This window comes from Oryzias latipes, chromosome 13 (assembly GCF_053564925.1).
Source record: "Oryzias latipes strain Hd-rR chromosome 13, Olatipes_Hd-rR_3.1".
Taxonomy (NCBI): Eukaryota; Metazoa; Chordata; class Actinopteri; order Beloniformes; family Adrianichthyidae; genus Oryzias; species Oryzias latipes.
Window position 1 is genome coordinate 36,308,801 of NC_136249.1, and position 15,173 is coordinate 36,323,973.

Consider the following 15,173-nt stretch of genomic DNA (forward strand, 5'->3'; position numbering starts at 1 on the left):
ATGTTCCCTTATTGGAGCAGGTGCAACACATGAAGGATTGTCTGGATTGTACATTTTAAAGTAACTATTTTAAAGTATTTATCATTTTCAGAATTCCAAAGATTGTAGGTTTCCAAGACAGAGCAGTGGTGGTGGGAAACTGGTTTCTTGGTAAATCTTTCCAAAGCCTTTTTGTGTAAAGAGTTGATCTGTTTGAGAGTAGAGTCCCTAGTGAGTGTCCAGATTGTGAAACAGTCATTCATGTGTGAAACACCATGGCGTGCAAAAGTATCCCCAACTTCAGACACATCGTCACAGATGGTCTGATGTGTCTGAAGTTATTCAAGAGTCTGACCTGGACATGGTTTTGAAAAGTAAGGGAGGAGTCAAGAATCACTCCAAGACATTTATATTCTTGAACCAATTCAAGCTCCTCGTTTCCCAAAAAACAAACATTGGAGTTGGTCTGTAGGTTGGGTTGTTTGGAGAAGGTCATACATACGGTCTTCTTGGTATTTAGAAAGAGACTTTGAGAGCCAGTCTTGGACTTGCACCACGGCTGAAGTAAGAGTGTGGCCAGCTTCATGTGAACTTTCAGCAGGTGTAAATATTACTGCATCATCAGCATACATTTGTATGTGGATGTTGTTGCTCTGGTAGATCATTAATGTCTGATGAGAACAGCACTGGCTCGAGTTTGGATCCTCTCCATAGGGGGATTTGAAACAGCTGACCACTACATATTGTTTTCCAAATAAAGGGTCACGTGTCTTCAAGACGATAATTACTTTGCTTTCCGGGACACTTTTCCGCTCTCCATTAAAATATAAACAGTAGTTTGTCAGCAGAGCTCCAACCTGAAGTTGTTACATCGATTTAGTTCAGTCGCCGCTGTACAACAATAGATGTTTAAAGTTTCAAACTGCAGCTGAAGATGTTGTGGTTTTTGTAAAGCTTAGACGTTAATAAATAAATGTCTGTAATCTGGTGATAACTACCATGACAATAAACAGAGAGGGAGCAGGAAAACTGAATTTTATATAGAAGAATTTTTCATAATTTTAGCATGTTTTTGTGTCTTTTTGTGTTTTATGTTGTGTTTTCTTAAAGGTTCTTTTTTGTCTGCCTTTTTTTATTTTATTGAACATTTGCAGAATATTGTGACGGAGGTTTAGGGCCACCAAAGAAAGAAAAAAAAAGTAAAAGTAAGAGAGAGAAAACAATCGTAATTTTATGAGATTAAAGTGGAAGTGAGTTTCCAGAGCAGCAAGTGAATCCGCACAGCAGCAGATCCACTAAACCCACTGAACAGGTGAGCTGAATGTTTATTGATAACATTCCCAATTTGTTTGATTTACGATTTATCAATGTTTTATTTATTGATGGGTGGTTTGCAGGATCTCTGCAGCCATGATGAAGACGTCTGTATCCCTGCAGGCAGATTCAATCCTTTCTTCCTCCTCCAAAGATCTTCACGTCTGTGTGACGCTTCCGTCTGAGGAGCAGCCCTTTTTGGGATTGTCAACGTTCTAATGCGAATAGAAGCGACTATTATCATTCATCTTTATTGTTTTATGTTGAAACGGGACGTTTCATCTGGAGGAGGGGCGTATGGAACACTGTTTACATCGGCATTGGTGTTCGGATGACGTGAGGTGACAAATGAACTTTTTTTATTTTATATTGAAAAGAAACAATTGAGGTTAACAATTTGTGACAATTGTATACAATTATCCAAAGTATGGAAAAGTAAAAAAAAGTACAGGACATGTACAAACAACAGATGCAAGATAGAATAAAATAATTTTTTTTTTTTTTTTTTTTTTTTTTTTTTAACTTGTCCTGTCCAACAGCTGGGCAGGCAGATGAGAGCTGAGGGCCTCTTGGGTTGGACATATTTTACTTTAACAAGAGGGGTTATTAATCTACAGACAAACCAAAGGTATGTCTGAATAAACCCCTTTTGTAATTGAGGCCAAACTTTATTCATTTCAAACATGTCTGAAAATCTTTGGTGTTGGACCGGACGGAAAAGGAAAGAAGGGAAGAAGAGGGAGGGATGTCAGAGGGGGGGGGAAGGAGGGTGATAATAGGAGGGGAAAGGGGGATAAGACCATGAAGCAGCATAAAGCAGACAGGTTTACTGGTTGTTAATCATTATGGTAAGGTTCAAATGTAAAAAAAAAACAAAAAAAAGGGCGGAGCCTGTTCACACACACTCAAATGTTATAAACACACCTGTTAGTTGCAAAAATGTCCACCTGTCGACATGTACACAAAACAGATAGTGTTCACACGCATACTTATGCCTTAAAACCAACTAGTGTGAAATATTTCAGTCATTCAGTCTGTTGAGCTAACACCTGTGCTCAGGTGAGTGTTTATGTTCTTCTAAAATGGATGGTGGAACGTGAAAAGAAGGAGGGAGAGTGCCCAGCCATCCCCACTCCAAGACCCCCACCGCACCAGCAGCGGCAGCCGGAATCCCCCCAACGCCACACGGGAACCGGCAGGGAACAACCGCCGCCCGGGCGAGCAAGCCCGCCACCCAGCCCAGGGCCAGCAGGACCGCCGCAAGGCCCCCAGAGCCAGAGAGCAGGGAGGCACGGAGGGAAAGAGAGCGCCGCCCCAGCCAAACCAGGAGAGCAGCCCCCCCGCCGCGCCGGGAGAACCCAACGCAGGGCCCCACCGGAGAAGGACGCCCACAGCCCCAGACGAGCACCCCACCACCACCCAGAAGTTCCGGGCATCCCCCCGCCCCAACCCCAGGTACGAGCCAGGACCCCCCAAGGGAGACCCACTCCGCACTCCAGGCAGCCATCCGCCCGGCCCACGGTTGGTCCAGGGAGGAGCGAGGCAGGGGCCCGCCGCCCCCGCCCAGAAGGGGGGAACCCCGGGGAAAAAAGAGGGCCCACAAGGGGTGTTGTAAATATGGCCCGACCAGGCTCGGCCACAGTTGGAAATTTGGCGGGGCCCAGCACTCAGGAGCAAGTACCAGAACCCACCCCCCAGGGACCAGACACCCCCGGCTCAGATGTAATGTGAACCCCCCCACCGCGCGGAGAGAGCACCGCCGGGCCCAGGAAGCCGGCACCCCGGGGACACAGCCGCCGTTGCAAAGGGGCCCGTTCCCCCCACCAGGGATGAGGCAGGGGACAGATGGTCCTAGGTCCCACCTTCCTTGCAAAATGTGTGTGCGTGTATGTGTGTTTGAGAGAGTGTGTGTGTGCATGTGTGTGTGTTTATGTTGGGATGTATATATTGAGGGGGGAGGGGTGTGTGTACTAAGGGGGGTGCAGTTAAAATTGGCGGGTAGGGCACTAAGGGGACGTCTCCTGATTACTCACAGTGACGTCCCCTCACCCTCCCCACCAAGGGGCCCTAAATGTCTAAGGTGCGGTTAAAATTGGCGGGTAGGGTGCTAGGAGGACATCTGCTGCTTGCTGGCAGTGATGTCCAAGCACCCCCCCTACCAAGGGCCCTACATGTCTAAGGTGCAAATAAAACCGAAAGAGGGGGGGCCCACTCCATACGGCAACCACAGGAGGGGGGGGGGGTCACTGCCTAGTAAACCCCCCCCCCCCCCCAAGGCTCTTCTAAATAAAATAAATTTTATTTAAAAAAAATAAAATTATTACAATAATACAGAATTAAAAAGAACTTAAATAAAAGAAATTCAAATTAAAAATAAATAAATAAAAAAGGGGGTTTACATGGACATTTTAATGATTCTTAACTTAGGTTGTTATCAAAAAGCTGCAAACTACATACAATACTTTGAAGTTCCATAGCAAATTTGTTTTCCATGAAGTTTACAAATGAAAAAAAAAGAGCAGAGTTCTTTATGAAACGTAAAAAAATATTGGTTTGATTTTAAGAAATCGACATTGATGCAAATAGAATTTACCCAAAATAATTACAACGTTTAAAATAAGTTCTGTGTTTCTGTTTTTTCTAAAATAAACCCAAAAATAATGTCTTTTATAGAAAAGTCTGCTAAACGTGGAATCTTGGGGAAAAGCCAATAATGTAAATTATTCCAAAAGACATTAGAATAAAAACATTTAAAGAAAAGATGCTCAGTTGTTTCAATCTCCACATGACAAAAAAAACAACAGTTTTCAGGAATTCCAAACCCTTTTCTTAGTAATGTAAATACCTGGAAAGGTTTTAAAGTGGAGGGATGGGGGGGGGGGGGGTAAATATTTAGTTCGTATTTGTTTCTTTTCTGAATAATTACAAATATTGGGTTTTAAAATTTGCATTTGAGAGGTAAGGAAAGGACGTTTCACTAAAATATTCTCCGATAGGTGACAGATGAACTTCAGGTTATGTGAATGAAAAGCAGAATAAAGCTGCAGCGGTCCTCTACACCCAAATGTGTCTCTGAGCTCCTTATTTTACAGATGAAACCAATGAGTTCTATCACTAGAGGAGACACGCCCGTTTTAGAAGCCTGACCGACGGTGGCGGAGCGCGACGCCATCTTGGTGAGGTCGACGACGCCCACATGACAATGATTTCCATTACTTTTAGAGGTGTCTAAGTAGCTTTTATATACTATATATATTTTTACATTTATAAATATTTATACATATATGTAAATATATTATATTTATATATATAATATATATATATATAGATACATCATTTGTTGTTGTTAAAGAAGAGAAACAGTCAGCCTTAGAAGCTCAAACTTTAATGAAAATGCATTGTTGCAGGACTTCTTACAAATAAAATAATTATTACTAAGAATAAAAAAAAAATAATTTGTAAACATTTAGGAGTTTTAGACCTCTTTGACATGTAATTTAAATTATTTAGAAAAACCCAACAATAAGTCAATAATAATAATAATAATAATAATAGTAATAATAAATCAATAGAAAGTCAATATAAACAATAAATAATAACAATACATAAATAATAAGTCTATTAATAATAATAATAATAATAATAATAATAATAATAATAATAGTAATAATAGTAAAATATTCAAAAGAAGTCCAAAAGTGAACAATAGATTTACCCTAAAAAACAACAACAACAACACAGAAAAACAATAGATTTATACTGATTCATGTGAGTGATCAGTTTGTTGATCATGTTCTGAACATATCCAGACTGTATTACTAGTTGGTACCACAGTGATCCATCTGGGTTAGCTCTTTTATTGCTAAGATCCACTTTTTCCTGAAGTCTGAATCCTTTGGAAACCTGCAGGAAAAGTTCAGTCACTGAGTCAGAAATGTATAAATCTATATTACTATAATAGCCTAGTATGCTGTATACAAGTTTAGCAAAATAAAATGTACATTTATGTCAAAAGCAAATTATACATACATCATGCAGCATATTGATAACAGCCCTGCACCATCATGAATGTCAACATGTGTTCTATTAATGAAGCCCCTGCAGCATTAAAAGAAAAAAATTATAATACTTACCTGTGAAATGATACACCTACCTCCTTCATGGACTCAGTTCTCTGATTTTGGCAGTTGAAACCCAAACAATGAACTGGTAGTATGCAAAAAATGTGTTCAAATGCTGCACTGACACTGAACCCCGGAAAGCCGGTGTGGTTACCGGATGTTCTCGGGTTGCCGGATGTTCTCGGGGTCCTTCAAATGAGTTATATCACTAGAGGAGACATCACGTGGTTCCTCATGGGAGGAGAGCACCGCCATCTTGGTGAGGTCAAGTTTTGAAGACCAAACCACTTTTTATAACATTTAATAAAGAGCTCTGTTTTTGCTTTCAATCACTTCATTATATGAAAAAGAAGAATGTCTTGAAATTGCTTAGTTTTGTTCAGAAATACAAACTTCACGAGTACCCCTAACTTAACTAGTATTAGACTATTTAGATTTTTTCTATGTTCCTTTATTTTATTTTGCTTATGTTTTTTTTATTTGTGTGTTATGTTCATTGTTTCTTTTTTTTCCCCTCTTTTGTTTATTTTCTATGTCAATGTGTTATATTTGGCAATGGTGACTGATCTTCCAGGCAATATTAATTACATCGTTATTGTTCGTTGTTAACGTTAATGTCATTGTTAATGTATGATACCGCAATTGTCAATAAAGTTTTTAAAAAAACTTATCGACGTTAACTCATTGGTCGTGGCAACTTACAGCCAATCAAATAGTGTGACGTCATCATTGATCGAAGGACCCTGAAGGACCCCGAGAACATCCGGTACCCACACCGGCTATGCTGATAATAATCTGATTTTGAGTCGCCAAAAGGTTCAGAATCTCTTTGTTTTTTTAAACCTATCCGGAAATAAAGCTTCACAAAAGGCTCCACATCTTTCATCTTTAAGCTAGACTCAGATAAACGCATAACTTTGGTGTTTTTTCCTCGTAAATCTATGACTTTCTTTCTCGTAAAATATAATACAAAAATGCAACTTTTCTAACAATACACTATAAGAATTCAACACAGTTCTGAATACAGAAATCAATTGTTTTCTTTTTGGCCTGCCTTGTTTTTTTTTTTTTTTTTTATAAACTTTATTATTCAACACAAATAGAACAAATATGTATGATAGATAGATAGATAGATAGATAGATAGATAGATAGATAGATAGATAGATAGATAGATAGATAGATAGATAGATAGATAGATAGATAGATAGATAGATAGATAGATAGATAGATAGATAGATATTCTTTATTGATCCCACATTGGGGAAATTCAATTGTCACAGCAGTTCCAAAGAGAAGAGAAAAGAAAAGTGACAGCTATGTGCAAAAGTGAGGGGTGTTCCCAAATGTGCAAGTATTCAAATACAAAAAATGTGCAAAAATAGAAAAAAGTAAGTAAGTAATAAATTATGTACACTATTACAACATAACACATGTTATGCCTAATAATAAAATTAAATAAATAAAGTAAAGACACAGAATGTACAGATGGGCTATGGATGTATGATTACCGGTTTGTACATCATATTTAAACTGCATTGTACAGTCTCACAGCTGTTGGGATGAATGACTTGCGGAACCGTTCCTTCCTGCATGGGGGGTGTAACGTCTGCCACTGAAAGAGCTGTTCAGCGCCTCCACTGTCTGATGTAGTGGGTGAGAGGTGTTGTCCATGATGGATGTTAACTTGGCCAACATCCTCCTTTCACCCACTTCCTCCACAGAGTCCAGTGGACACCCCAGGACAGAACTGGCCCTCCTGACCAGCTTGTTAAGTCTCTTCCTGTCCCGGTCTGTGCTGCCTGCTCCCCAACAGGCCACGGCGTAGTGGATAACAGAGGCTACCACAGAGTCATAAAATGTCCTTAAGAGAGGCCTGCACACTCCAAAGGACCTCAGTCTCCTCAGAAGGTGGAGGCCACTTTGGCCCTTCTTATACAGGGTATCGGTGTTTTGAGTCCAGTCCAGTTTCTTGTTGAGGTGAACACCCAGGTACTTAAAACTGTCCACTACCTCAATGTCCGAGCCCTGGATGCTCACCGGTGTGAATTGTGGTGTTCTCCTCCGGAAATCAATCACCATCTCCTTCGTTTTACTGGTGTTCAAGCACAGGTGATTACGCTCACACCAGTCCACAAAGTCCTTGATGACTGACCTGTACTCCAGCTCGTCCCCCCCCCGACACACAGCCGACAATGGCCGAGTCGTCAGAGAACTTCTGGAGGTGACAACTGCCAGTGTTGTATGTAAAGTCTGAGGTATAAAGGGTGAAGAGGAACGGTGACAGCACCATCCCCTGAGGAGCACCAGTGCTGGAGACCACCACCACCTCCAACACACAGTTGTGTAGCCTCACATACTGTGGTCTGTTGGTGAGGTAGTTGGTCGTCCATGCAGTCAGTCGTCCGTCCACTCCAGCCCCTTCCAGCTTCTCTCTCAGCAGCGCTGGCCGGATGGTGTTGAAGGCGCTGGAGAAGTCAGAGAACATGACCCTCACAGCGGTTCCAGCGTCCTCCAGATGAGTCAACGCCCGGTGCAGCAGGTAGATGACAGCGTCATCCACCCCGATGTTCGGCCTGTAGGCAAACTGCAGCGGGTCCGTTGCTGTGCTGACCACTGAGCGAAGGTGGCTGAGGATGAGCCTCTCCATGGTCTTCATCAGGTGGGAGGTCAGGGCTACTGGTCTGTAGTGGTTCAGCTCCTTAGCGTGTGCCATCTTAGGAACTGGAACCACACAGGAGGTCTTCCACAGGACTGGGACCGTCTCCAGACTCAGGCTCAGGTTGAAGATGTAAGTGACCTCCTCACAGAGCTGGTCAGCACAGTCCCTGAGCAGTCCAGGTCCGATGCCGTCTGGACCTGCAGCTTTCCTGGTCTTAAGTCGCCTCAGTTCTCTCCTCACTGGATCAGAAGTGAGGCAAAGGGGGGGTGGAGGTGGGGGGCAGAGATGGTACGGCTGTGGATGGGGGTGGTGTGCAGTGATGAGAGTGATTGGGGGTGGGGGTTGGTTTAGCTGCTGGGCTGGAGATGTGTGAAGTGGAGGGGGGAGGGCTGGAGTCAAACCTGTTGAAGAACAGATTCAACTCGTTGGCCAAGCCCTGGTCTTCATCAGATGACAGGAACAATAGTCATAACAACAATAATGTCAGGGGATGGTACATGTATTACAAAAAGATTACAGATGCTGTGCATTAAAAATATTCAGAGACAGACAGTTTTCATAAACATGTATGGCCTTTTTGTTTAAACTATTAGAAATAGTATGTAAATAAGATTCTAATTCTTTAATTATTAAAGGGGAAAAAAGTTGTGATGAAGAAAACTTTGATTTATGAATATGAAATTTACCAAATATTATAATTAGATTGATTGCCAATTTTACATTTGATCTTATATTTTTTCGTGTAGGCCAAATATGATATGTTCAAATTTCATCTGATATTGTGAATCTAATTTATAATTTATAAAACGTGCACAATCTTTCCAAAGGTTTTTAGTAATATTACAATTCCAATATAGGTGACTGATTGTTTCTGGGTGTTCTTTACAAAAGGTACAGTTGGGGTCAATAGTCTTCTTATATCTGATCATGTATTGATTATTATGGGATAGATTCTATGTAGGAGTTTGTAGGAGACGTCTCTCATCTTGTTGATAATTAATAATTTCTGATACAGGGTCCAAACATTTTTCCAGGGCAAGTCAGGAATATTTTTCTCCAAAAAAAAAACAGCAGAGGAACAGAAATGACATTTTGCTGAAACACGTATGATCTTGTTATTTTTTCGGGCACAGTTGAAACAAGATTTTCCAATAGTGGTGTCACTTAGAGACATGAAGGGAATATTTGCATCAAGTACAGTATTTTTAAAGAGTTCACAGATTTCATTAGTGACAGCATCAAAAACAATGGCATACTCTTTAGGAGGAACAGCAAGGTTGTATTTAAGGTTAAATTCTTCATATCTAAGTAATTGACCATTGTGGTTAAAGAGCTGAGCCACCAGTAGGATATTATTGTCAAACCAATTATTGTAAAATAAAGATTTGTTCTTGTAAAGGATACGTTATTCCAAATAAAAAACTTATGAGGGGAAAAATTGTGTTTATAGATAAGTGCCCATGAAAGAAGAGTTTGTCTGTGAAAAGCAGAGAGTTTCACTGGAATTTTGTCGATATTATAATGACAAAGCAGAAGAAAATGGAGAAAACCTACGTTAGCAAACATGTGATGAGGGAAAATATTCCAAATGGAGAGTGGATTTTTTAAATATGACTTAATCCAGTTTATTTTAAAAGTATTATTTAAAGTAATAAAATCAAGAAAATTTAGGCCTCCTTTTTCATAGGAGTTCATTAATACAGATTTTTAAAAATAATGAATACGGTTTTTCCAGATGAAGTTTAGTAGCATTTGATCAATAGATTTAAGAGTCTGATTGTCCAGGTGCAGAGAAAGAGCGGATAAGTAAGTCTAGAAATCCCTTCTTTTTTTTTTTTTTTTTTTTTTTTTTTTTTTTTTTTTTTTTTTTATTGAACAATTGCAACTTACAAAACAAAATCCCTTCTGCTTTGGAGAGTCAATCCTTCCTCTCAGACTCAGGTCTCTCTGCAGCCATTGGTTAAAACGTTTCTTGGCTTTATCAATGAGGGGAGTGAAATTTAATGAGCATCTTCCTAAATTATTTTGGGAAATAATAATGCCTAAATATGTTACATATTATTTTAAAGGAATGTTGCAGATGGATTCTAAAGCTATTTTGGCCTGCCTTGTCGCAGGAAACGTGACAGCGCGATGACGTAGAGGCGTTTCTCGGTTTTAGCCAATCATATTCCTCCAGATCACAACTTCCGGTTCTATACTAGCAAAAAAACAAGATGGCTGCTGCACGTAACGGAAAGAGCGGGCTTCTGGAAAAGGTAAGGTTTAAAGTTGACCGTTTCTCCTCCTTTTAAACACGAAAGTTTCACGTTGCCGCGTTGGTCGGACTCCGGTCTTCCGGTTTTCCCGGTTCTTGATTAAATGTGAAGGTTCTTGCGGCTCCGCTGGCGGCTAATGCTAACGGCTCTGGAGTTCAGCTCATCACCATTGGAGGGGGGGGGGGGTCTCGGAACGGTACAGAGATGATGAAGCCGTGCGTGTGCGCGTGTCAGGCCTGCCTGTTTCCGGTGGTTCTCATCACCAACCCCTGTTCTGTGAATATCTCCTTTTATCTACGTGAACTGAAGGAGGGGGGCGTGGGCTGGATCTGTCCGCGCGGGGTAGATTCTGACCCGGGTCAGATTCAGGCACGCGCCGCGCAGATGTTTTCATTATTCATCCCAAACCGTAAAGTATGCACCTATGCGCCACGCAGTCCCGCGGGCCGTGAACGCACCACGATCAGGAGCACAGACCCACAAAGTGACTCGTGTAACATCCCATCTATGACTCATTTAAATGACTACTAACATTGTTTCTAATATTTTATTCAAGGGAGATTTAATGCAGAGAAAATGTATTTAGTTAACTAATAATTATGGCTAAATATTTCATTCACATGTGTAATTATATGAACATTTTATGTTTTTCACAAAGAAATGATTTTGTATGTAAACAGTGTTGAATCTGCACTAACTAAACGTGGTCACTTTAGAGACTTTAACAGGATCCTCAACCTTTATTATTGTAGTTTTATATTGCTATTATTATAGCTTTGCTGACATTTTGGTGCATTCTCCTGGCAAACGGGAAAATGTTGTCATTTGAACATAGTGTCAATGTTTGTGCAATATTTGTTAATAAAGTTCCTTTGGAGAAAAACAAAACAAAAACCTGAGCGTGAGGCTTCATCATCACCTGTGCATCAGGTGAAGCAGAACGAACAGAAAGCAGCTTGTTTATGCCTGAACTATGACCTCTGCATTTCCAGAGTACTTGGGTGTCAGAAATGAGTCTGGCGTTTTATTAAGATTATAATTCAAAATATCCGTGAGACGCTTGAATGAACTTTGGTGAAACTCCAGCAGAAAATGAAGGATTTGTCCTGTTTTGAATGAAACTACAGGGCTCGACATAGCCATTTGTCCGCTGGCCCGGTCCTGTTTTTCGAGCAGTGCGGACCACAAGACTTTACTTTTCACTTGTCCGCTCGGGCCACTAAAATATCTAACGGTTTATATATTCTTCACCTTTTTCAATAAAGTTAATTTTGCGAAAACGTGTAGATTTACCTCGTCTTCATAATTTAGTTTTTCTGCTAGTCCTGTGTTCAGACTTCAAGGGTTTCTATGGGAAACCTTTCATCACTTCTCCTTCTCTCCCGCCTGCACGCGCGCGGCTTTCACTGCCGAGCACCACGCGGCACGCGCTCACTACTTTTTTTTTTCAAACTTTATTGAATGTAACAATTCAATACAAAACAATGTTAAACAGCAACAACGAAGGCACAAGCCAGTGGGTTATTATTACATTTGATTATAAATCCGACACCGTCACTGAAGAGAGACTGAAGCATGTCAGAGATGTGGAAGACATGGCAGGAATAGATAGGAATATGTTGGATGGAGTAGTGGGTATAATTAGTAGTATGGACAGCAAGATATTTAATGAATGCATTGAAGATGAAACTGTATCCACTAAGCTTTAAGCTGAATGTCAAAGAATCAAAGGCAACTCCAAATACCTGAATCTCAGACTCAAATGCAGTAGAATGTTAAACTACTTAATTTTGTTTTTCTTTACAACACTGTAAGCAGTAAGTATTTCTAGTTAGCTGAATGATCTCAGTTAGACCTGCACAATATGAGGAAAACTCGCGATATGCGATATCAGAGATTAAAATTGCGATAACGATATAATTTGCGGTATATAAACAAACAGCAAAATAACCAAATAACCATTCCCAGTTTAAAAATTATACTCCAAATGACCCACGTTGACATAGGTTACAAACATCTAACATAATAGGGCTCCATCTGATTGGTCAACAATGTGAAGGCGTCCATCCGATTGGTCAAATGCATTAAGGGATTTATTTGATTCGTTAAATGGTTCAAGCTGCCATTAGATTGTTTTAACACATTTAAGGTTTATGATTTATTGCGATATTTGCCGTTAGAAGCAGCATGAAATCTTCTGAACTAGTGTTTCCTACTACACTGCAGTGCTCTCTTCAAAACATCTGAAACAGACTAGAGCAGATTTAAGTTTGATATGGTCTATTTTCAGTCATTGAAAAGTGTAGAAATAAGTGATGTCACCAGAATGCACCATATTAAAAGTTTCTGGGGGGGCATGCCCCCGGACCCCCCTAAAGTTGCAAGCACCTGCGGAGCGGCGGGTCCCGCTATGCGCGGTTTCGGGCCAGTAACTTTCAGGCAGGGCCAGTAAGTTTCAAAAACTACTGGCCCTGTGGGCCAGTGCAAATTTCTGGGCTATGTCAACCCCTGAACTAGAGACGTTTTTCTGCTGTGGATGCTGAGGGATCAGGATCAGGATGGATCACTGGATCCATCAGAGGAACAGATCATGGATGTTCTGGAGATCCAAAGAGGGAAGCAGGTGGAGACGTTTGAGAGGAGGAACAGTGATGATGATGATGATGATGATGATGATGATGATGATGAAAGGATGCTACCAGAAAAGAGGAGGAAGACCAAAGAGGAGGTTAATGGATGGAGGAGGATGAGTCCCCCCCCCCTCTAAAGGGAGCAGCTGGAAGACAGGCAGATGTGTGATCATTCTGGGGTCATGTAGCGTTGGGATCTTGTACGGCTGGGATCTTGTACGGTTGGGATCATGTAGGGCTGGCGTGAGCAGCAGCTGGGGTCACACGTGAAGGGGATCACGGATCTTCTGGGTCACTGAGTAATCTTTGATCCTAACGTTTACTGCAGTCGTGTCGGAGTGTTTATCTGGAAACTCTGAGGGTGAATGAATTTGGGTTTTCCTGCTGACTTTCACAATAAAAGCTGAAATAACAGAAACTGTTTGTGTTTCAGTGGAGGATCGATGAGAAGCCGGTGAAGATCGACAAATGGGACGGCGCCGCCGTAAAGAACTCTCTGGACGATGCAGCTAAGAAGGTCTGATGTGTTGTTGCTGAAGCAAGACGTTGATCGTCGATCAGGTTGATCGGACCTTGTTTGTCTGAAGCTCCTCCCACTCCGGGAGAATAACTATCTGCCTCTGCTGCGCCCCCTTCAGGTGCTGCTGGAGAAGTACGGTTACGTGGAGAACTTCCAGCTGGTGGACGGCCGTCTGCTCATCTGCACCGTCTCCTGTCTGTTTGCCATGCTGGCGCTGGTCTGGGACTACCTCCACCCGTTCCCCGAGTCCAGACCGGTGCTGGCATGCTGCGTGGTCTTATATCCTTCAGAGCGCCGCCGCTTCACGGGCCTGATCTTTGATCCAAAGGAATGAAAAGTTTTCATTTGTGAAGCCTGAGGCTCCGCCCTTAACTCCGCCTCCTTACGTACTTCATCATGATGGGCGTCCTGACCCTCTACACCTCCTACAAGGAGAAGAACATCTTCCTGGTGGCCTTGCAGAGAGATCCTGCCGGCATGGACCCTGACCACGTCTGGCAGCTGGCCTCCTCCCTCAAACGGTCAGAACCCGGTTCTGCTGGGAACCGTTTACACGGAGGAGTCCAACATGGCTGACGTGCTCGTGTCTTCCTGCAGGTTTGACGATCAGTACAGCCTGAGGGTGTCCTTCACCGACGGGAAGACGAGACGCTCGCGCGAGGCCGACTTCACCAAGTCGGTGTCGGCGTTCTTCGACCAGAACGGGACTCTGGTGATGGATCAGTTCGAGAAGAGCGTTTCCAGGCTGCACGACGCGCTGGCCTCCGACAAGAAGACCAAATGAGAGCAGCAGCGCGCGGAGGCCGGCTCACTGCGGCCTCCTTCGCCTCCATGGTTCCTTGGCTTCAGTTTGACCTCCAGAAACATCGGATCCGTCTATCCAGAACCTGAAGCTGCAGATGAACTGAAACCAAAGAACCGTCATGATGAAGACCTCCAGATGTTCTTCCTCCAGAAGAACTTTCAGGGACTTTCAGGCTGAAGCTGACGCTTTGGGTTGACCTCCCTGTGGGGTCATCGTTTCACAGGTGGGAGGAGCTATAGAGGAAGTGGGTGTGGTCATCAGATCTGTCCGGTTAAGGCATTTAATAAAGCAAGTTTAAATAGAAAAAGTATCTTAAAAACCAGTTTTTGTGTTAAGATTTCTGTTGGACCCCCCCCCCCCTCCATAGACAGGAAGTGGACTTTATTTTGAAATAAAGTGGGAGTTTCCAGCAGAGCGGCGCTTCACGTGTGAGCCGCTGCAGTTCACATGTTCTGCCAGCAGGCGGCGCCAGCCGCTGCCCTGACACCAACGTTTAGGCTTTTACTTTGAAAGTCTTTCGAACTGAAACGTATCGGGGATGTTAGATATTTCTAAATTAAAGTTAAAAATGAACAGTTTGTTTACTCATATTTCCACTTCAAAGCTGATGTCGGTTAAAGAAAAAACATTTTTTATGGCTTGAAAGATAAAAAGTAAAGGACTTGAAATGAAAAAAGACTGTCTGCTGCTTTTGCTTCCAAAAAAAGAATTCTGGAGGCAGGAGAACCACAACATGGCAGTTAAATGTTCTTAATGGTTCTATCAATCCACTCATTCAAAGAGGTCAAAGGTGACATGAAGACATTTGGAGGAAGCGTTCAAAATGTTATGGATGTTCAGAACCAGGGCTGCTCCAGAGTTCGGATCCGTGTTCTTGCTGTTCTGC

At 42.1% G+C, this 15,173-nt stretch overlaps 1 protein-coding gene across 1 annotated transcript; it reads left to right on the forward strand.

Moving 5' to 3' along the window:
• Nucleotides 1-10,179: 10,179 nt before the first annotated feature.
• On the forward strand, nucleotides 10,180-14,963 carry spcs2 (signal peptidase complex subunit 2). Its single transcript, XM_023962019.2, has 5 exons — nucleotides 10,180-10,332; nucleotides 13,396-13,479; nucleotides 13,601-13,761; nucleotides 13,869-14,003; nucleotides 14,080-14,963. Exons 1-5 carry the CDS (start codon nucleotides 10,291-10,293, stop codon nucleotides 14,264-14,266), a joined length of 609 nt encoding a protein of 202 aa, XP_023817787.1. The 5' UTR covers nucleotides 10,180-10,290; the 3' UTR covers nucleotides 14,267-14,963.
• The last annotated feature ends 210 nt before the right edge of the window (nucleotides 14,964-15,173 follow it).